The sequence below is a fragment of the Poecilia formosa genome, unplaced genomic scaffold (genome assembly GCF_000485575.1).
Source record: "Poecilia formosa unplaced genomic scaffold, Poecilia_formosa-5.1.2 Scaffold21, whole genome shotgun sequence".
Taxonomy (NCBI): Eukaryota; Metazoa; Chordata; class Actinopteri; order Cyprinodontiformes; family Poeciliidae; genus Poecilia; species Poecilia formosa.
In genome coordinates, this window is record NW_006799960.1 from 3,818,309 (window position 1) to 3,842,280 (window position 23,972).

The 23,972-nt window shown below is 39.7% G+C and overlaps 1 protein-coding gene across 1 annotated transcript in view; it reads left to right on the top strand.

Moving 5' to 3' along the window:
- The first annotated feature begins 10,320 nt into the window (after nt 1–10,320).
- Nucleotides 10,321–23,972, top strand: part of pard6gb (par-6 family cell polarity regulator gamma b) — a 33,368-nt gene continuing 19,716 nt past the window's right edge. Inside the window, exons 1-2 of the mRNA XM_007547775.2 lie at nt 10,321–10,849; nt 17,257–17,479. Of these exons, the coding sequence (XP_007547837.1) occupies nt 10,778–10,849; nt 17,257–17,479 (295 nt within the window). The 5' untranslated portion in view covers nt 10,321–10,777. The remainder of the gene's footprint in view (nt 10,850–17,256; nt 17,480–23,972) is intronic.

The window sequence follows — 23,972 nt, forward strand, 5'->3', positions numbered from 1 at the left end:
TTAAAAGGCCTTGAGCCCTTTGCTAGATTGATGCTGTTTTCTTTCAATCTTGGAGCCGTGTGGGATGCGCTCGCTCTCTGCTGACTGCGTGCATAAACACTCTCGGCTGTTCTTGGAGTGAGGGAGGGAAGCATGGCCGAGTCACCGTGTCTCCACCTGCCTCATTTCCCTTCTGCTGCTCGCCGACGCCGAGTTATTAGTGGAAACTTCTCATGAACTCGTCGTAGACTTCTGCAAACAAACACTTTGTTTTTTTTTTGTTGTTTTTTTCCCCCCCATCTTTCAAAATGTTGACACTAAATGGAGCTTGTCAGCTGATCCAAGCTCATGAACAAACGCAGGGCCCAATTCGAACCCCCAGGCTGTGGAGCAGAGGAAGTTCCTCTGTAGTCTGTTTCACTCATATTAGTATTAAATATTAGAAACTGTTTGTCATCCTGTTGAATGACTACGGCCTTTTTACACACCGTTTGGTGGTTAGCATCAAATCAAATAATTCCTCCAAGGCTCCACCTCCTCCTTGAGCAGAAGCCGACAGCAATTTTTTTATAGTCTGAAATAACAGACTAAGTCAATTATTTGCTAAAGTCAAATGTTCTCCACATTTAACGTTAAGTGTCCTGTGAGGAACTAATTGTCACCTCACAGGTTTATCCTGTTTTTGCTCTTCTTTTTTTTTTTTGGTCACATCTAGAAGTTTCAGATCATCAAAAGTAATTTAACAATATGAGTGAGTACAGTTCTTAAATGATGATTAGTTTTATTCGTCATTTATTAAGAAATCAGACAGCTCCAGACAGATTTGTTTTTGGGGTTTTATTTGGTCCAATATAGCTCCTTCAACATTTTGGGTTGCCAACCCCTGGTTTAGAGTATCTTGCAGAGGTCGTCACACCTACAGCGTCTACATCAGAACTGGAGCAGATAGAAGTCAGCAGAAATCCCAGTAAGAGAAACATTACTCTTGCATAACATCAGTATCCACCATATGTACTTCATGAATTCTAGACAGTAATAGAGCTGAACATTAATGTTGTCTCATCCCACCAACTTTTACTGATATTTGACCTTCTTGTGAGTTTACTCAATGCGAGTTTCACTTCAGGTGGTTGCCATTTTAACAAAATAGTAAAAGATTATTAAGGCACTTAATAAGGCATACTTCGTTAGCATAAAGTAGCATGGATGTGAACACTGAAAGTTTCATTGAAATATACTTAGACACTATTTATAATCTACTTACAAATATTATTGAAATGTATTTATTTTGTAATTTAGTAAGGCTTACCAAACTATACACGGAACCTTAAAAGTATTACAAAAACTTCTGAAATGTGTTGTTTGCATATATTTGTAATTTTTAAATTGTACATTCAAAATATATTTTTTTACAAATGAATGCAAAGAGTTTTTTTAAAAAGATTATCCAAAGTATAATAGAATTTTGCCGAACCCCACAAAATTGCTCTTAAAAATGCCCGTTTATAGTCCCCCCCAATAATGAGATGGGATTTACGCCCTTGATTGTAAGTAAGGTAACGTCAGCTATCGTTAGCTAATGCTAACGCTATCGTTCGGCGTTAGCTAATGCTAACGCTATCGTTCGGCGTTAGCTTATGCTACATGACAAATCAGGTTCGTGTTGAACAATACAAAACACACAAAACATCATTATGTACTTACATCGCTATCATATGCAGATTTGTGACGAACAGTAGGAACAGAATCTTCCTTCAGCCGAAGTATTTTGGTAAATCCTCTTGTACAATTGGTATTTTTCAAAGGACTCCTTCCTTAGCTGATTTGCGCAAACTACAACTTTACTTGGCGATATTTCAGGGACATTGCAAGCAAAAATGAACTGAAGCTGTTTTACGTAACTGGGAGAAAATTCATGGACATATATTCTGTATTGCAGATGACAACAAAACATTTTTCCTTCTTTTTTTTTAGCGGCCATTGCAGCGGTAACTTGTAAAGTAGCGGGTGGAGGTACACTTGGGTTGCCAGGTGAAGGGCTGGGCTTGGCTTGAGGTTGCCAGGTAACAAATTGTGACGCAACAATTTAGAGGTTTTTGCAAAAGGTTGTTTTGTAGACGTCAGCAAAAGCAAAGTGTTTGTTTGTTTGCTATCGGACTGTTTCTAGAAGCAAGAGGTGCCCAAATGGAATAATATGCAAAGGGTGAATTTTGCGTGATGGTGGGCCTTTAAAGTAGTTGAGGCCAAAACCAAAACCAGTACTGAAAAAAAGAGAACAGGAAAATATGAGGTGGAGTGATCAGACAAAAGGGGAACTTTTTGGAAGGCTCCCCTTCACTTTTAATTCAGCATAAATCTAACGCAGCATTTCAGGAAAAGGACATCCTACTTACTGTCAAACACGAGGCAGAGGCCACATCACATTTGTACCCCTAGCAAACAAAAGGCCGTTAAAAGTTCAAAGTCTGATAGCATTATAAAGCTTAACAGAAATATAAAATTGATTCCATTACATGTATTTTACAGGAATTGTTAAGGAGCATCAATTTGTAAGATGTAGGATGTGAATGTATTTTTTTTTTCAGTACTCAATAAATAAACTTTAATTAAAACATGCAAAAAAAAATTTTTTTTGTGTGTGTGAAATTATATATTAATTTCACTTCAGGTTTTTTCAATTAATTTATCAGTGGAACCAATAAATAATGGAGGGTGTTGTTTATTACATCCTCATCTTTATTATTATTATTATTATTATTATTATTATTATTAATTCCAGACAAGGTTTTTATGGCAGAGCCTTTCTCATGAATGTAGATCCTGGTTAAAAGTACAAGGTCTGCCTGCCCTCGTTTTTTCTTACCAGTGTGTACTATAATTGCCATTAGGATGTTTCCAAAGAAATGGGAGATATAAAAGCAACAGAAACATTATGTAATACCTCTTCTACTTGAAGTATGTTGCTCATATCCTTTCCTGCAAACATAAAACAGTCATATTTTGTCCTTTCCCATTGAGAAATAATTATTTTTTCATTTATGATAATTATCCTCATTAAGCCGGAGACCATTTCTTCTTCTTCACCAGCCTTGCACACGTAATGCACTCAACAATCAAATTCACCTTATATGTAGGGGAACTCAATGCAGTGGAAATATTATGATTAAACTGATCCGCAGTCGGAGAGCGTGACTAAAACATGCTCTCAGAGGTTACTGGTAAAACAGGAGAGGTGGTGGTTTACTGCTGAGTGTTCCATTATTCCCACCATTGCTTGCATTTCCATGGCAACTGCACTAACACAGGAGCACACACTTGCAACTGCATTGAAGAGTCTGCAAAGAGAATAGAAAGGAAGTGAACGTAATCGAGTTTGCTTGTGAGATCTATGCTTTTTTTTTTTTTTTTGTTTTTTTTTTTTACCTCAACTCTGTGATTTTCAGTATGTTGGGTTGCTGCAGCTTTGAGGCCAAACGAGACCTGCTGCTGTTATCTAACAGCTTATCTTTGAATACAGCTAACTCCAGCAGAAGCGGACAGGACATTTCGTCAAGGTGGAAAATAACTGGAACAAATTATGTGATATGGTAAAAAAAAAAAAAAAAAAAAAGAAGAAGAAGAAGAGGAAAAACATATACACACTTCCAAGTTTGTATTTCTACCCATTTTAGGACTTTGTTCATTCATTTTAATAACTCCATTTATGCCTACCTGAGACATTTTCCTTAACCCTAACAAAAACTAGTCTATTCCTTAACATTAACCAAAACTTAATTCACAACATGCCTCTAAACCTAACCTCTAACTCTGAACAAGGAGATCCACCATATCAGCAGACCATTTTTACTGGTCCCCATAAGGACCACTGGTCTTGAGAAGTTTAGTAAATATGCCAGAAATTGTCCTAAATACAATAACTGGACAAGTACACACATATATGATGTCTTTATAGATGACAATGATTTTGCTTTGACTTCTATTAATTTTTCATTCATCTCGATAGTCTAACTTTGACTCTTGCCGTAAACCTAACTTTTACTAGCACATGTTTAACCCCAGACCTAACCCAAATTCAATTCACTCCTTAGTCTCGACCTAAACCATAACCCCAAAACACCACTTCTTCTTATGAACCCCGGGCTTTTGGTCCCGTAAGGAGCAATCGGTCCCCACAGCATAGTATGTGTTAGGAAAATTGTCCTTACAGTGTATCAAATGTAAGGCCACACACACACAAACACCTCTGTCACAACAGCAGCCTCTGTGCCTTTTCTTTCTCATCGACCCGAGCTATTGATGTACAGAATCCTAGAAGGGTGAGTCGATAAACAAGAGGAAAAAAGCTTTTTGAGGAGAGAGTGACTGAAAGGTACGGGGTAGCCACACAAAGTCCGCTTTTCGGTGCACTACATGCAACCGTGCAAACGCCCTGGCACCTTTTTTAATTTATCCGCAGCGACTTTGTCCGCGCACCGTCTCCTTCCGGGCACTCAGATCTCCCGTCCTCCCACTAGACGTGCAGAGCTCACTCGTTAATGTTTAATGCTCACTCAGGAAGCAGACACGCTGAACTAACCACACACACACACACGCACACACACACATAGACACAAATGCACTCACTCCTCCAACATCCCCCAAGCGACGCCATCCTCATTACCAGCCTGAGGTTTGACCTCTCACCCCTCGACCAGATGGCTGATGTTTTCATTCTGCAGGGAGGAGAAGAAGTGAATCAGGACAGACTCCGCTCTGCACCGCATCACAGGAAAGGAAGGCGGACAAGTGATGGGGGTGTTCGTGATCAACAGGGGGAACCACTTTTAGCTTCACTGAACCAGCCAGGAACTTCAATACATGAGGTGAAATTTTTCACTTTTATAACTCTTTAATAGAACTGGTTCTAAGCCTCCTAATGGCTTCAGAAACTGTGACAAAGTCCAGATCAGGGAGCAGGCCTTTTTACCACTTTACACATCAAAAGACACCACAAATCACAGAGTCCGCAAAAAGAGGCAACGCTCGCACAGGACCGAGAGAAGGCGAGGATGTGCAAGAGTTGGCATTGTCTGAATAGATAGACGTGTGTGTGTGTGTGTGTGCGTGCGTGCGTGCGTGCGTGCGTGCGTGCGTGTGTGTGTGTGTGTGTGTGTGCGTGAGTGAGAAAGATGAGGACAATAAGAGAAAGCAGGCCCTCGTACGTGCCTGAGAGCATGCACGAATTTGGATTTGCTATGACGATGGCACCCCCAAGTGGTGGCAGCATCATGCTGGAGATCTCTGGTGTGAAAATCCGGTCAGGGTTATTTAACTCTGGATCACATGAAACTTCTCCAAGACCATCGACACACAACTCGTTGGCATCCCAAGCATGAGAGCGTGATAAAATAGAAAAAGGAAAGAGGTCAGATATGACCAAAGCAGGAATTACACAACAACAGATTTACTTAATCAGTAAAGTCACAATCAGGGCTAGTACTCAGCTTAAGCTTATATATTTATCAAAGAAGTAAAATATAATTAAAAAGGAAATGTTGGGACTTCAAATTGACACACTACATAGATTCATTTGACAACATAAAATAGAAGAGAATAAGCTGCAATGTATTAAGGAAAGCATTGAGTTCAGAAGCTCATATTATTGATTTGAGGATCATAAGGTGTTACTGATTTTTTATTTTTTAAAGCGGGATTCTGTGCAATAGCAATCAGCAGTCACCATCCTACTATCAGATCATGGTTCTCTAATCTATTACTGTTTACTAAATGCTTCTTACACAAAGTGCATTTGGATAAAACTTTTTTTTCTACGCAGAAGCGTATGATTCTCCACTCTGTAAACAATTAACATTCCCTCCAGAACACTCACTAAAACTTTGACCTGTTAAATATAGCCTGGCAAAGAAAATATCTTATCCTATATTGCAAACATCTATAAACACTTTTTACATAAACTACAATACAATCTCTTATCCTGGAGTTGGTAATTCACCCCGGAGTTTGAGCCACTGCAAATAGTTCATAGTTTGACTAAACCAGCTGACATATTCATGAATCACAAAAAAAAATGCACAATACCCCTTTAAGAGCAGGCCAGGTTTTACCTTGTATGTAGTCAGTAGCATATTTAAGAAATGCAAACATGCACTCTAGCTAATCTAGTCCATCTTTGACAATCCAGAAAGAACAGAATTGGTCCAACAGGCTGAAAAATGTAAAGGTGTAATTTTCATCCTGTTTATGGGTTACTGAATGAATCATTTCGATTCCTTTTAAATGCAGAGTAGGCGGTTAAGTTTCTAACTAAAGCAAGGGGATGCGAGACACTAACCGAAAAGTGCTCTCAGGTTTCAAAGGCATAACCCTGAGCTTTTTCCAACAGAGAGCTGCTGCTAAAGTGAAGCCTTGTCTTCCTGTTGGAGATCTTAAGATTTTTTTGTGCTTTGATCATGTCTAGTCTCTACCGTTTGTAATGCTTCATGCATTAGTCTAGATCAGGCATCCTAGCAACACATAAAAACCAGTCAGGTTGCACATCTTTAAACGAGTACTTGCTCCACAATTTTAAAATGCAATGCCTTACATTTAAAGTTTTAAACCCGACCCCATCTTTTTTTCCTCTAATCATTATTCATTCACCTTCAGGAACATTCCAGTCAGTCAGCCATATTTCTTGATATTCTGAGTTCATCTGTATAGAAACGATTTGAAGCAATAGTCATCATAAGGAAGATGAAAATGTTCAGTTCATACTCTAAAGAATCTAGTTTAGTGTATGGTCAGTTCATTTCCCATTTAGTCCAATACAGTTGGATCCCATTTTAATTACACACATCGACTGTACTTATTATTGTTAAAAGAAAAAAAAATCTTGTTAAAAAAATTTAAAAAATCAGTTTATGTGGCTGCTACCCTGACCTGGAATCTCTTATACTAAAAGTTATTTCGGTTTTCAGTGGGACGCTCTGCTCAAATAAAGACAAACTGTAGATGAAAAATAAATTAAAACATATATTATCTATTGCCAATTGATAAAAAGTTATCTATCAACTTAGGAAGCCCAGCCAATTACATCCAAGACGCTGTATTTATGTTTGTCCCTCATTTTGAACCGGGCATACACACAAATATGATCGTACGGAGATCAGGCTTTGCTGTTCCTGATGTAATGAAACAGTTGCTCTCCACACATCTGCAGTGGCCAGACTGCTGATTTACTGAATCGTCCTTGAATGAACTTCTCTTTACTTCAGCATGAGACCTCCAATGGATTTTATGAGTGTTGCTTCCTCCCTCTATTTCAGGTTTAGTTCATCCCTTCTTCGGCTCATGCCGACAGCCGAAGCAAAATCCGGGTGAGTGTGATGAAAATTAAAATATTTCTAAGGACAGAGTGTGTTTGGTGTCAGATCATTTATGAACATGCAGCTTTTAAAGTGGCCTTGAAGACGGTGCCAGACCATGCCTCCTACTTCTGCTTGCATTTCTTGCTCACAAAGTGCCTCCCCAGGAGAAAATAGACTGCAGGGAAAACAGATTACCTTTTACATTTCCCAGCTTGCACTGTGTCTGCATTTAATTTAGACCGCCAGTCAGACGGCTTGTCTGCAGAGTCTGCCGGTGTGTCATGACTCAGTGCGGCGCAGAAGAAAAAGCTTTGGGTCTGATGATGTTGTAGTAGAGCTATATTCAGTTTGATCTGAATGCTGAGACATTTTCTGTGTGTGTGTGTGTGTGTGTGTGTTTTTTTAGCATACTTTAATCAGAGAGTAAGTGAAGCAGAACAGAATCAGAAACCTTTTTACCGGTCTGATTGGCTTAAGGCTGGTACTCCTGCCACCTAAAACAACCCAACTCCAGATGTTTCTCTAACCCCCAAAAAACACACACACACTCACACTCACACAGGACGGATTATTTCGAGTATCTCTTCATCTCACTGCAATCATCTCCTTTCATATTACCACCACTGGACCACCTAAACACAGGCTGATTCAGGCGTCAGCTCTGAGAATCAAGCTAACAACAGCCTGCCGTGTCTGATGAGACACGAAGCACCTTCGGGTGGAAAATAAGAATCAGTTTTTCCATCTTTTTGTTCTCCATCTTCATTCTCTTGCTGAAACTCTTATTTAAGTCGTTACTCTTTTCATGAGAAATTACACAACTTTGGCTCATTCCCTTTTTTCATCATTGCCTCCTAAGAAAAAAATATATATTTGTTATTACAAGGAAAAAACTTCAATGCAGCCTCAATAACTGATCAAGATATGTTGAAAGATTATTAGACTGCCGGTGTCACTGAAAGGAAAGTATAAAGAACCTATGAGGAGTTTAAAACTTTTGCACAGTACCAGAGATATTAAGGATTTGAAAAGTAAGCCGATACATTTAAAACACATTTTATATAGGCTTATTTTAATTTTGGGTTAAACGCAGGGTTTTTTTTTCTTCTTTAAATTTGAGGTTTTGCTGCGCTCTGCTGGACATACGTAGAATTACAGAAATTCTCAGAGTCTTGACATACATTTTCTTTTACGTTAGTGAACTGAAGGGTTTTAGTTTATTCACAGCTCCCTTCGTATCTACAGTCACCCCTGGTAAAGATTTACATATTAAACATATAAAGCAATTTTTTCTTTTATTGCATCTTGATAGTCTCACAGTAAAAACTGTTAAATTATTACTCGAACAACATGTTCTCTTGTCTCTCCCATTTTGAACAGCGGCTATGCTACTTAAAGTACAGATAAGTTGTGTAAAATGCGGAGTTGCCTTATTTTCTGCTCTTATGTATTTCATTGATGTAAAAAGGAAGCTGACAAAGAGACGCAGTACCACTTTCTGATCAGCAGTAGGCAACATTTTCCTGTAAATAAACATAACATCCTAAGTCAACAGCTGCAAGTTTTCCTAAAATTTATCTTCTCTGAATTGTTAAGTTAAATCAGCTCAAATGCTGATTCAAAAAAAAAAGAGAAAGAAAATAATCTCCCTGCTGAAATTTATCTAGAAGAATGTTTCTCTACTAACTGTTTCACGACCTGCTCCAACCCTTAATACATTTCTACAAATAATAATTTGGAAAATTTGGCTGGATATTAATTAGGTTGTTTTGAAAACATAATTAATTAAGAACAAGTCACAAATTTGTCTTCGGGGGAAATAAACAACCGATTGACTTTAATTGAGCTGGGCCTATTTTAGCTGTAGCACAAATGGTAAATTAAACCAACATAAAATATTTGCTTTCATTTGTTTTTGATCATGTGCACCATCTGCACTCAGTCTGGGTAAATAAGAGCAGGCCCGCAGGAATGCGTCCTCTGGCGCTCTGGAGGTCTGGACCAAATGGTGATGTGTTCACGTCTATCGGAAATAGTAGAACTCTGTAGAAAAAAAATCTGTTTCGTAACTAAAAATAACAGAATCTACTAAAAAATACTTTGCGATAATGACACTTATGTTTAGTTGTTTTTTGTTTTTTGTTTTTGTTTTTTTTTTTTTGCAATAATTTAACGTTGCGCTTGAATGTTATGTAAAGTCCTTTGTCGAAACCTGTTTTGCTATTTTTTTTTCCATGATGAGTTCTTCAGTAGTTTAATTGTTTTAATCGGTGGAGTTGTTTTCATTATTGAAGTGGTTTATATTTCGTTCTGAATTTTGTTCCTCCCAGACGTGAATAATCACCTATAAACACTGTAACGGTGTCATTTTGTTTATACGTGTCCATATAATCCTTTGGATTTATGTGTCTACTATTTTAACTTTATTTATTTATTTATTTATTTATTTATTTATTTATTTATTTAATTTTTTTGTACGTTCTTGACATCTTTTGGTTAGTAAATCATAGATTTTCTTGGCTTTGCAGCTGCTGTAAAAAAATTTATTATTTTTTTTACTTTCGTTTATATTTTTTATGTCTCTCCACAGATGTTTGAGGTCTTTATAAAAGGTTTTTCTTTTATAAAGACCTCAAACATTTTATTTGCTTTCTGTCTAATTTATAATTGATTTTCTGTAACCTCTGTTTGTTTGTTTTGTGGTTATCTACTTTTTATCATCCACCTACTTAGGGAAATAATTGCTGGGTTTTTGTTTGTGTGCCTCGTTTTATTGTTGGTTCTTGCTTTGCCATTTATAAGTTTGTGTTTATTCTTCAAATTACTGTCTCAAGTATGACTTGAATGTCTATACATTGTGTTGTGTTAAAAGTCATACATATATATTTTTAAAAGCATATTTTTTGTCTTTCTTCCTCTTTCTTGATTCCTTCCTTCTTTCTTATTTCCCTTCTTTCTCTCTTTATTTGCAAACATGTATTCATTTACTGTGTCTTTATTTCTATATTTACATTTACCTTTCTTCTTCGTGTTTCTTCACTAACTCGTCTCTTCATTTCCCATCTCTCGTTCGTCCTTTTACTGAACGAACGAGAGACGGGAGTGAGGAACGTCAGATTAACGAGCAGCACTCGAACGCATCCCTGAATCCCTTTTTTTTTAAGGAGCGCTGATGTCATTTCAAAACTTACCCCACTCTCCCCAAGTCAACGCGGTTAGTTTCTCGCTGGCTTTTGCAACGTGAAGTCATCTGTCGCTTCTGACGGAGCACTTTGGAAACACACAAGAAGAGCAGAAACCACAAACAAACTTTGACTTTTCTGCAGGAAGCGAAGCGGACGGACTTCCAAAGAAAAAGCTGAGGATCGGAGGATCCCCTCTTTCTGCGGAAAAAGGGAGGCTTAACTTTTTCCCCCCTTCTTTTTTCTCCCTCTTTTTCTTCGTTCACCAAAATGAATCGGAGCTTTAACAAGTCGCAACCTTTGCGACACACCGATTGTGACGCCGTGGAAGTGAAGAGCAAGGTGGGTGGTTTTATGTAAATAAATTAAAGACTCAACCAGAGTTTGGTGTAAGAAAAAAAAGAAGAAGAAAAAAAAGAAAAAAAAATCGCACACATGGTCGTCTCGTAGCGAAGCAGGAGCTGGAGGGAGAATCTGTCTGCAACTAGCAACACATTTCCTTCTCTTTGCAACGCTTTGATCCGAACCGGACCAGGTTCTGGGTGTTTCTGTGTGAACTGCAGCGATTGTTTTTATTTCCGACAATACAGATTGTGTGCTGTCTGGTCATAATTGGCTTTCACGACGCTTTGTGGGGTTTTAAAACACAATACAGTTTGTTTGTTTGTTTGTTGTTCAGCGACAATCTTAGAAGAATGTGGGGGGGGAAAAATCTATCAAATGTAACATTGTGGCTGCAGTTGTTACAATTTATTCTACATATTGTTGTTTCGTTGGAGGCCTACACTCTGGTGGCTAATTTGAATCAATTGACGTATCCACAAACTAATTAATTACAGAGTCATGATAGTATGTAAAGATTTTTGTTTCATCAAAGGGGAACCAGGTTTCCTGTGGAAAGTCCTACCATTGCTACAGGGATTTAGAAAATTTTGAAACATTTTGTTTGCACAGATAAACATAGAATTTTTCCTCATTTTTAACTTTTAAAGACTGTGGATTAAAAACCAAAACTGAGTTTCTGAGACATTTCAAAAGATACAGAGGACTGACTGTTCTTTTTGTTTAGTTGTTTGTTGTTGTTCTTGCACAGAATGATGTATTCAATCATAGTAATTGAAAGTTTAGTGGAAGGAAAGAGTCCAGACAGTAGTTTGTGGGAGATTCACAAGGCTACTGTGCTTCAGGGGCCACCACCCACACACACACACACACACACACACACACACACACACACTAATGTAGAGCTGATCTACTCTCATCAGAATCTGTCAAGAGTTGCTTTCCCCCCCATCGTGTTCACCAAAGCCAGTGGCTTACCTTCAAACTCTCTCCTTTTTATCAATCAGTAAATAACTAATCATCTTCCCAGAGTGCTACATCCAAGCTCAATTATAGAAAGCTGAGTGGAAAACAAAAGTTGATCAGAAAAGGCGCTGAAACAACCGTGATCACCACAGCCTGAGAATATTGATAAGGAGCCCCTCCCCCATCGATCCGCCTGACAGGTCCGTGAGACGGTTGACAGATGCTGCGGCTGGGGAGCTGACAGCAGGTGGGCAAACATCCAGCCCAGGGGGTCAACCATGAACACACACGGTGACCTTGGAGAGTCGCTCTCTTCTGCATCGTTTGGCTGTGACGCCACCGGGAGGGTGGGGTGGGGGGTTGTTTGTGGGTGTAGCTGCCACAGAGCAGCTTCATCAGCATCATCATCACATCGAGAGCTGACTCACCGTCGTGTTACGTCACGCGTTTTCCCCCCCCGTCCCGTTTGATCAGATGTAGCTCCTCACGCACAACATTACGTGACTCTCTGTCACTTTGTTTCCCTTCCAGCCTGTTTCCCGTGTGCTGAAGAGTCTGAGCTGCTTAGTTCAGCCCGTCACCTCAACTATGACTGAGAAGAGAGATGAATGGCGAAAGCTATATTTAGTTCATACTGACCTACGCAAGATGGGATTTAGTGACGTTCTGATTATTATTTATTTTCCTGCCAATTTGGATTTCAAGGGGCTAAAAATGTCTTTCTTGATTCACGAATACTGGATTTAAATATTGTTTAAAAACGACTCGGTTTTGGGGCAATCGAGTTGACTTACAGGGAGAACATTTCAAGGCATTATTGTTTAGTTTTCACATTTTCTTAAGATTCGACAATCGGCCCCTTTTCCACGGAGGAACCCATCTGTAGTGCATCTGTCACCAAAACCGGATCTCCTTCCAATTTTAGAACATGGCCAAGGTGTCTGTGGCACTATAAAAAGAAAATAACTCCTCATCTCCAGTTTGGTTTCATTCTGAAGCAAATTTAGTAGAGTTGAACAAAGTCCGACTTATTTCCTGACGTGCATATTTAATGCTGTTATAATAAAATATCGTCTAGTTTTGGTCTACACCAGTGGTTTTCCAACTGGGGGCATTTACAACTGGCTCCTTTCAGGAGAAATTTCGACATCAATGAAAAATATATATCAGAAGTCGAGTTTTAATTTGTTGAAAAAGAGGATCACCGTGGAAACAAGATGTTGTAAAAGATTCCTAAACCCCTATCTTTTTATTATTATTATTATTTTAAAGCTGGAGGGGGTTGTTTTTCTTTTAGTTTTTCTTAGTTAATAAACTGCATCTTATTTGAACCATACGCATATTTCTAAGAACAATTTCAAAAGATCACTCCTAAGTTCGCTTTGCCACTGGACTGAAACTTTGCTGGTGTAACTTTGTCTTCTAATGAGAAATTAGTTTAGTTAGAAATGAACTCCAACCAGAACTGCTGTGTTCTGACCTCTCTGGCCTGTTAGAAATGCAATCCAGAGCGGATCCAAACACAGTTTAACCTGAAGAAAAGATGACATTCCTGTTACTCATCATTAATTGCAGGCAATATTAACTACAAAACAAACAAAAAAAAGCCATCAGATCTCAAAATCAAACCATTAAAGCCAGCTGATGCTTAAAAATGTTTGTCCAAAAGAAAACACAAACCTTGTGAACATTAGATAAGCTTCCTCCACATTTCCAGAAGTGACACTCGTCACTTGCTCTGATACTTTTGTATGCTTCTGATTGATTTGTGTGTGTGTGTGTGCCTTGCGCTTTGCAGGTCATGTTTGGTTTTCTCTAGGGAAACTGTTCAGGCGATAAGCTTATCAGGGATAACATTGGAGGTGTCTGGCTGTCTGTCAGGGAGCCTCAGCAAGGAGCTGCTTTCAGTCGCCTAAAGCTCTTATCACCGTGTGTGTTGGGGGGGGGATAAACTGTAGGCAGGTGGGAGTAGTGGTGAAGCTTTTTTTCCACACTACCTAAACACTTTGTTTTGCATACCTTTAAATATAAAGAACTTATTTGTTTATCATCTGCGCACTCCATAGTCGGCTATTTATTTACAGAGAATCGGTAAGTCAGCCTCAACTTGCAGAGCGTTGCACGACGAGGAAGTGAGTGTTGACCAAAGTAAGAAGCGACTCGTCTTCCTTTTTCTCCTGTGTGTCAGTTAGGAGGCTTCCAGGCATGTTTGAGCTTGTTTGGCGTCACTTCATCCCGATAGGCCAGAAGGACAGGTGATGTCATGTTTGAGGTGATGTATTCTTAGTGCCAGGTTTGAGTGCTTAAGCCTGTGAATAATCATGCCATGTCCGGGCTTGCTCCAGGCCTTGGGGTGGTTCTGCACTGAGCACAATGAACGTGACATACCGTACCAAGAAGACTTTTTCCCCAAACCACAAGGTTGATGGAGATCAACAATTTGGTAACTCAAGTTTAACATGTTTAAGTATTGCAGACTTGATTGCAGACGAGGTTTCCCTTTCCACAAAGTTAACAGCTCCGGCCTGAACGCCGACAGAACCTGCTGGTCGGCTTCTTGTGTCATCCTCCGGAGTAGCTAGGCTTATATTAGCTTAAACCCAAATGGGGCGTCACATTTTCATCATAAAGCTGCTGACTCGCAAGTTGTGCCTGAAGTAAACCTGGCAGGAAGTTTCTCTGGCATCCCCACTAGGCTTTCTCTGAAATTTAATATGCCATCTTCTAATTACGGTGTAGCATATCTTCTGCCCGTCTGCAACCATGTCAGCACTTTTCCTCTCCTTCCTGTTCGTCCCTGACCCTCTCTCTCTCTTTTTCTCTCTCTCTGCTTTCTGCCTTTGATAAAAGCTCACTAGTGATGTAAGCTGATGATTACAGTAACAAACGTCTACAAATTACCCATGTGAATCACGCAGCAGAACTGCTGCTGTCGTCTTTTGCGGTGGATTATTGAGATGCGCTTTAATGTTTCGGTTGTACATCTGTGTGTCTGAGTCACGATAAAAAAAATTGTTGTTTTGTTTTCTTTTTTGCCTACTTTAAATTTCAGCCTTGAGGTTATGATGTTTTACTGACCTATCCAAGAAAGACACCGCAAGAATCTGTTCTTATTGGTGCACGTGCATCAAATGGTGAACCAACGTCTATGAGTGCAACCAGGTCAAAGTAGGAACACTCTTTAGTGTGGAAGTTGGTGTTGGGATCAGTGATGCAAGTAGAACCACAGAAAGGTGCAGAGCTATTTAAAAGTATAGTCTAGATTATTTACGTCTATTTACCTTATTTTCTCTTTCTTTTTTTATTGGTAGACAATCTAGTAAACAAAATGTATTTTAAGCAGAATCGCTCAAAAAGGGTCTAAAGAGCTTCTATGAGCTGAAACTTAAACCTTAAGATAAATGAATTAAAAGAAAATCTGACTTAGAAGATGTTTTAAGAGCTAAATAGATCTGCCAGAAGCGTGAATCATTTTGGGTGGAACTTTATTCCGTGTTTATTTTACTGCATTTTGTGTTTTAATGTGATTCATTCATGTGGTTTATCCAGCTATAAAAAAATGTTCTACGGAAATAGTCGACTGCCGTTTTCAGTGATTAACTCAGGAAAGTGACTTTTGTATTTGTTGTTCATTTTTCCAGCAGATAAAACTTTTTGGCGTCATGAAACAATCGGAGCCATTAGGACTTTAGTGGGACAAATTAAAACAAAGAGAGCCAATCAGAGGGAGGGTGTCCGCCCTTTTCTGTCTCTGTAAACATCTGTCTGTTGTGAAACCTCAGGGAGGCTTTCAGTTTCACGGGGGGTTTCATTTGTTTTACCCTCAGCGACTGGTTGCACCAGTGCGACCTGTTGAGAAATCCAGTCGCATCTGAAACCAAATTTGCTCCACTTCAGAGCCCTAATAGAATATCTAAGTTTGTTTCTTATCTTGAGAGATATTTGTAGCGAAGCGCATTCAGGCTGCGCGATGGTGAGAGAGAGCAGGACTATAAGAAGATCTAGGTTACAATCCTTGTCAAACGGCGTTTTGACTAAAGTCCAAAGGGTTGGAGTCCCAGTTGACGGCGTTTCGACTAAAGTTCTACAGCTTTTTATTTCTCTTTCTATGTTTTAATTGTTTTTTAAATCTCTTTCTCACATGCTGTTTTCATTTAATTATGTAAAGCACTTTGAAATGCCTTGCTGCTGAAATGTGCTATACAAATAAAATTTGATTGATCTAGAGAACAGTAAAGTTGCTCTGTTTTAAGGGATGAAGTTTAGCATTCCTGATGAAGTATTTGTTCAAACATTTGACATTTGAGCTGCAGTAGATGGTAGAAAAAAAAAGTTGTTTAATGGCTCCTTTTTCCTTTAATTTAAAATGAATACGATCCAAAGTTTTCACACTCATTTCCTCTCCTGGTTTATCTTTGGTTGGCTGCTAACACATTCAATGAGGCGGAAACTGAGCTTCACAGGTTGTTTACAAACCATTAAAGAAGCAGAATACATATTGCTGGTAGTTAATTAATCTTAAATCCTAGCTCAATGCCCTTTACAGAATACTTCTGTTTGCTTTATTATTATTATTTATTTAAATGCAATACATTTAAATATCAGACCAGAGTAATACTGGAGGCCATGCTGAAAGGATTATTTCATTTATTAAACAAAACAAGCTGTACAAACAACTGAGCCTTACGTGGAAAAGTAATTGCCTCTTAAACATAATGAATGGTTCTGCCACCCCTGGGGGCAACTACTGTCATCAAGTTAAAGCGATAACTGTCATTTACAGTGCAGCAGAGGAAAACTGGATGATTTGATACTCGAATAGATTTATGTCTAGACATTGACTAGGCCACTCCAAAACTTTTTTTTTCCTTTTAATTTTCCTTTCTTTATCATGAAGTTCTTCAGATTATATTTTTTTTTTTCCCCAGATTAGACAAATCGGACAGTGATGAGGCCTATTTGTGCTTTAAGAAACGGAACCCAAAAAATGTGGTTATATCATCATAAATAATTTTTTTAATTTGTATCTGCATTTATCAGGTTGAATAAACTGAATAAATATGTTAACCTTCTGGTTTTGAGTCTGTGCTAATCAAAGTTGAGAAGTAGCTTAGCATAAAAGCAGTGGATGTGCAAAAGGAAATTCATTTCTCTTACTATGGCATAATTATTTCTCTCACTTTGTACTTGGTATGTTGAAAAGCAACCTCAATCTGTTTCTTCCCCGAAGGTCAAATGTTTTTTGCTGTCGTGTGTAAAGTAAATGTTTGAAAATATGCACCGGCTGACTGTGTCAAAACTGGTTTTTCAAAGCTCCATTTTTATTTATACATTGTTCAGAAGCTTACTTTTGCCGTGGCTTTTTATTTATCCAAGTGGCATCCTTGTTTTCTACTTTAGGATTAACATCTATTTTTTTTTTCTTCCTCCTCTTTCTTTAGTACGGAGCAGAGTTCAGACGGTTCTCCGTAAACCGGGTCAAGCCTGGTAAATTCGAGGAGTTCTACAAGCTCATCCTGCACATTCACCGCCTCGCGAATATAGAGGTGATGATTGGCTACGCCGACACTCACGGGGACTTCCTGCCGATCAATAACGACGAGAACTTCTCCAAGGCAGTCGACTCGGCTCATCCCCTGCTCAGGGTATTCGTACAAAGACGAGGTGAGTGTACAGAAACAAGTTGTCTCAAAAGTTGTTGGGTAGAATCAAACATTTTTGTTTTAAACATCCTAAAACTAGTTGAAGTGTAAAGTAAGCATCTATTTTTATTAGCTGCTTCCTCCATTGCAATCACTCTGGCAACTAGAGGTGGGGGGGGGGAATATATACATTTCCTCATCCAATTAAATTTGCCCTGAGGCCCGTTCTGTTTACTTCATGCAAGACTTTCTGTTTGTGTTCTTTGTGTCCCCTGCGCTCTTGTACACCGGATCAGACTTGGTCTGTGTCTGTCTGCCCAGCTAAGCCCTGTGCTTTATCCAGAGGAAGGCCTTGCAGGCAGATGAACACAGACACAAGCGCAGGGAGAGAGAGAGAGAGAGATTGGTGCCTCGGCAGCCCCATAGAAATCAGGTCATTGAGCAGAGCTGGCATACCAGACATTACTGAGAGACAAAAGATCTGCATGAAAAGGGAGGCTCCTGAAGGAGCTCCCTGCGTTCGTGAGCTCCTGTGTGTGCCTGCATGCGAGCGCGTATTTGTTCAATACCCAAACCCGCGGCGTGCTGAATGGGAACCAGCTCCTCTCTCCGTCTCCGTTCTGTCATTGATCCCCGAGTTTGGAGAGGGTTTTGACCGCTTGCCAGAGAGCTGGCTAGGATGCAAATGAATCCATCAACATTCGCATCTATTCGTACTCTCGATCCTTCTAGGAATGTTGCTCGCCGTGTTGGGTAATGTGTGGACACGCTAGAGTATAGTTTTAATTACATTTGGCTAAAGTTCAAAAGCCGTGCAGCAGTTTTGTGAACAGCAATGATGTGGATTTCCATCTGAGAATAGGTTTCAGAAACCAAAGAGGCCCAAATCAGCCTGAAAACTAAGATGACCAAAGCTGACTAAACTCACTTTTGTTGGTGTTAAATGATGCAAAGGATGTTTAATCCGATGATGGTTTTTATTGTGAATAATTTGTGGAAATGCTTAACGAAATTTTGGCTCTGAATGGCGACTGCCAAGCCAGAAGCTCAGATGTACAATCCGTCTCATGTGATCGGTGAACGCAACATACCCAAGAGTTGGCTGATCATACCGATCGACACTCCTCTTCAAAATGGAAGTTGTTGATGTATCAAAGAGGTGTGAAAGGCTTAAGTTGGTGCTCGTCATTTTGGCTGCATTAACCGTTTCTTATTTTGTAGTCGTGGTTGTTTCAGTTCCGGTTTTATTTGGGTATGAAAACGACAATTTTCCTCCCCTGGTGGAGGTTTCCTCTAGCCACCGAAGTGGCAGATTGACTCGGAGTAGACTTGAGCAAATGGCTGGAAAGAGTGAAAATGTTACAGAAAAGTTTCTCTTGTTGTATATTTTTGAGCTCCGTTTGTTGTGTTGTGTTTTAAAAATTGCTTGCAGATTGTTGGGAAGCCTTGGATGTATGATAAGGAGCTACATTCTGTAGGGAACGCACACAGAAACAGTCAGAGGTTGGAATCATGTGGTTTTTGCTTTGATCGGGTCAGATGAGATGTAGGTGGGTCGCACATGCCTCCCTCTGTTTTCCTGTGCTCATTAAATGTGTCAAGACCAACAGTTACCACCGTTTGGGTCCACAAACACGTCTGCATTGAGATGGTTTCATCTTGAGTTTTATAAAATCAAATAAAGATTGGGAATGTGTTCTTTAATCGAGATAGTCCTGCAATTTTCTGTTGGACCGTCTCTCCAGCTCAAACCTTTGGCTATGTTGTATATCAGACCTTGGAATGAGTAGCTGGAACGGGTCGAAATCAGAATCAACAGGTCAAATATGCCGTTCAGATCTTAATCGTTTATCTCTAATCTTTTTACAGCAATTCCTATTTACTCGCACTCTGCTGCCTCTCAATGTGAATAACCGCTCATGGCAGAAAGTTTAACATAATATTTTAAATGCTGCAAATCTCAGCTCTTACAGAGAAATTGGAATTTGCAAAAATCAGTCAGAGTTTTATTGGCTACAAATCTCAGCTTGGTGCATCTCGGTTAACACAAATCAATATGGTTGTACTTTTATAGATGTATTTTAAACATGCATTTAGATTTTTTTTTTAATCCATACACACTTATGGTTTTTATTTTTACTCTCGATATAATCTGATATTCAAAGGTAAGGTAATTTTTATTTATTTATTTATTTTTTTAACATGGCACATTTTCTGTAACAAGGCAGTTCAAAGTGCTTTACATAAATTAGAAGAAAATACAAACAAAACTAAAAGAAAAACAAAAGGGTAAAAGTATAAAACTACGTATTGGTTCCCCATGTTTAATAATAAGTAATCCATAATCTATAAACTAGTTGGGGTTTCTCTGGACTCTTGTTCTGATAAAGCTAAATGTTTTATGTGTCATTAAAACATTTTATGTGTCATATTTATCTTTAGCTAAAGCTAAAGATAAATATAAAGCTCCATAAGCATTTACTGGAAAGGAGTGATGGTCCCTTTTAAGGAAAAAGAAGAGGTGACCTGGGAGTGGAGCAGAAAACGGCAAGACGTTCTGGTTGAAGATGACATGCTGGCCATGTCAGCCTCAGCGCTTCATCAGAATGTGCCGCTGAGGCAGTCTGACCGTCCTGCGTATCTGCAGCCTTTTGTTAGCAGCCGGACAAAGAGGTGAATGTGTGGCTGTGTGAGTACCTCATTCCTCAGAGCAGATACCCTGCACCCATTGTGATGCTGGCATGAGAAAGTGAGCATGATAATGACTGTGTCAGACAGTACCACCCTGTGAGTGCAGGTCATCAGTGGTGTCACCGTGTGTCTTCTGTGACCGGGGTCAGCAGACCACCCCGTGTGAAAACGCACATCACCACTGAGACTCGGACGGTAAAAAAATAAATATTTATTGGGAATCACTAGTGTTTTTTAAAAAGAAAACACCCCTTAAAGGTGTCCAACCCATGTTTTACTTGATTTATTACGCTGGGAAACTAGATTATCGTCTCGGTTTAGGCTATAAATTGAGTTTCAAAGACTTTACTGATGAGACATGAAAAGAAAACTAATAGCTCACTACTAAAAGCTATTTGATGTGAATTGACCTGTAACTCGGTGAGAGACGGCCTCCTCCACCCTCAGATCAGATAACTTTGTGCATCCTTTCCCACTCCGCCTGCATTAACAATGGCTATGACGGCATGCGCTGGTCTCTTTCATCTACCTGACACTCCCTCGCAGGCCCAGATTTCCTTTTGTTTGCGAAGCATCTGCAGCACGTGCCACGGTTTTGTTGGGACGTAGTGATAATCCTGCTCCTGATGCATGCTGCTCTCCCTGTGGGGTCCGAATCTTAACTGATGACCTTTACGCAGACAAAGCAGGTTAGAAATGTGTGGCGTATTCCTGGGAGCCTCGTAGAGTCTGTGGATAATCGCCACTTATCTCCTGTGAGGGTGAAGAGATGGAAGGAAGATTGATTGGGTGTTTTCAGGTGAGGTCTCTCTGATGGTTGAGGAACCCTAAGAGGGTTTTTTGGGTGGGGGTTTTGTGGTTTCTACCACTAATAAGACCTAAAAACCAACGACTATCATGGATGGATCATCTAACAAATAGAACCAAGAACTCGCTTCCTTTGTTTTGATTAATGGAGGCATAAATAAGCTGGGTTTTAAAAAAAGAAAAAAAAAAAGATGAGTTTTCTAAAGAGCAACACACTTCTGCCCCACCTGTTGCTGTGTGTCATCTCATAAAATATTATGCTTTCTGAAGGAACATTTTGTATATTGAATACTGAACACGAATGATCTCCTAACAGCTTAAAGTTCACTTATCTTATCAAAGTAGATGTTGGGTCATTTTGTTCTGTTGTATGTTTTGTATTTATAATCTTCTTACCAGGAGGAGTGACTGTACAATAAGTAGGGGTGGACGATGTAGCCAAAAAAAAAAAGAAAAAAATTATATCTTGATATATTTTTGAATTGCCTCTAAAGATATCACAGACAGTATCCCACATTTTCTGCTTTTTCTTTTTTCTTTCTTGTTAGGCAAATTGTAAGACGCCTATCACTCATAGATGCTAAAGGATGCTTCAGAAATTACTGAAGCTAAAGGTTGCTTTAAAGTCGAAATACGACATGACTAGCTTTTTGATTTGTTGTATTCTTCAGTCTTTTAAGGTGAGGGAGTTCTGATTGCAACTTTCCAAACTTAATTCTATGATGGTTTGGTAAAAACCCTCGTTCAAATACTTGCACCAGTCACGAAACGGCAAGGCTGCGGCCTGCGTTTCGTGAGGGGAAAGTTCAGCTGTTTTTCCAGACGCTACAAGCAGACTGCATGTAGACTAAACTTTTTTTTTTTTTTCTTTTTTAACAAAGAGCAGAGACCCCCGTTTGCGGAAAAGGCTAAGAGTTTAAATAAACAGAGTTATTCAGCTGATCCGAGGTCGTCTCTATTTGGCTTCGTATGCAGCGTGCCAATATTTACGGCTCCAACAACCCACGGATGCCGACATCAGCCAAGCTAAAGAGAGACGTGCAAATGTAGCACAAGTTTAAAAAACAAAACCCTGAGATCTGCAGACAGATGTCGTTCTGCATGTTGGACCTCCTGGTTTCCTGAAGATCAAAGGAACTGTTGCTTCTCTGACCCGACGCTGGCCTCCTTTGCCGTTTCCCCTTTTGCATTAGAAACGTGTTAACAGAGACCCAGGCTGCTGTGGTGTCATTTCCACTAGTACTGGGTTCGGTTTAAAGGAAGCAATGCAGGAAAACTACGACAGCCTGATGAAATGGCTTGAAAGAAAACTTCACAGATTGTTTTTTTTTTTTTTTTGGTGCAGCATGATGTTAGTCATCGCTTTAAGGAGTTGCCTCTGTGCGTTGTGCAATGTTGACAATCTGTCCTGTCTTCATTTTTTTACCCAACTGACTTGGGTACTATGGAAATGCTAACGTGTAACTAACCAATTGTCGTTTTGCCAAGCGTGTTCCCTTTCCTCATACCTGCACATCCATTTTGTTCCTACGAAGTTTATTGTCTTGTTGTTTAGCCTCGGTAATCTTTTGTTGTGCCCGTGCTTCATGTACACAGGTGCTTCTGGTGACCTCCAGCTGTGCAGGGAAGCTCCCGCTATAATAAGATGCCAATAAAAACAAAACGGGGGGGATGCTTCTTAGGAAGCACATTTATTTACCTTGTCATTACTTGTTTTTAATTTCTTTTCCTGGACAAAGCTTTGAAAGTGCAATTCTCTCCAAGAAGCCCATCTGGGTGATCATCTTGGTATGCGTTCTGGGGTTTTCTCTTGTACGTAGCTGCTCAGACTGGTCGTCATCCTTCTCGTAAGAGACCTCGGGCCTGACTCACCGATTAAGGACAAGTAGAGGGGGGGGAACGGAGGCAGACAGTGGGGAGTCTGCCTGACTGTGAAACGCAGACAGAAAGTGGGGAGAAGAGGAAGCGAGGATACACTGAACATATTATTACTGCTTTTTTTTTTTTTTTTTCTTCCTCTCGGGAACAGAAAGGGGGGAAAAAAATAATAGAGTGAAATTTGGGAATATGCTTATAAAGTTTAAGCAGGTTATTAAGTATCGGCCACTAATAAAAATGTGCCCCTTCCGATTCCAAATGACAGCCGTCACGCAACGTTAATCCTTTCAGATTACATAATTGTCTGTGTGGTCGGGCCTCTCAATAAAAACCTGTGTGGCCTTTTCTCCGGGTGTCTTTCTACATTAAGCGTCGTAGTTCAAGTGTGATGGAAATGCGCGATCCCTGCCAGGAGCCGGACGCAGCAGCAGCAGCAGCAGCCATGTCTGGTGTGGAGAGGCCTCTCTTTGTGCCTCTGACTGCAGCAGCACAGGAAAGCAGATTGAGCGACGCCGTAAATCACAGCAGCCGACACGAAAAAGCCATGAAGGCACAAACCCCGGTCAAGTGCCAAGCATGCAGCTTTTGTCTGACATGTCTTCACTGGGTTTCTGGAGCTGTTTTCAGACGCGCATGTCGATATGCAGCCGACACACGGAGTAGCAATGCTCGTCTTTGTTCCTTTGGCCTCTGTTGCAGGGTGTGGGGGTGAATTGGCAGTTTAATTAAACTCTTGTTGCGTTGTCAGAAGTATATTGGAGTTTATGTTTCCTAAGTCCCGGCTTTCATTTTGGTTTACGACCCCTCTTTGAACCGCTCCTCCACCCGCCCCTCCTGCTCTCCCACAGTGAACTTTCCAGACATCATGGGAAAGGAGTGTCTGTCAGGAACCCCTCCTACAGTTTTAATGAGTATTTTATAGAATTATCTCCCTTTTCAGCCTTAAGCTCAACATTATCCACTTTTTTTGTGTTGGAATGGTCAAGTAAAATCTTGCGTTTAAGGATAAAGGAACTGGTCAGAGTTCAAGGGTCAAATTCTGATCTGTGGTTTCTGTACAGCTTCTAACTGATTTTGATCTCTTTGAGATCTGTTATGTGAGATGTATATAACTTTAGCTGCAAACATTTTAAAGCATA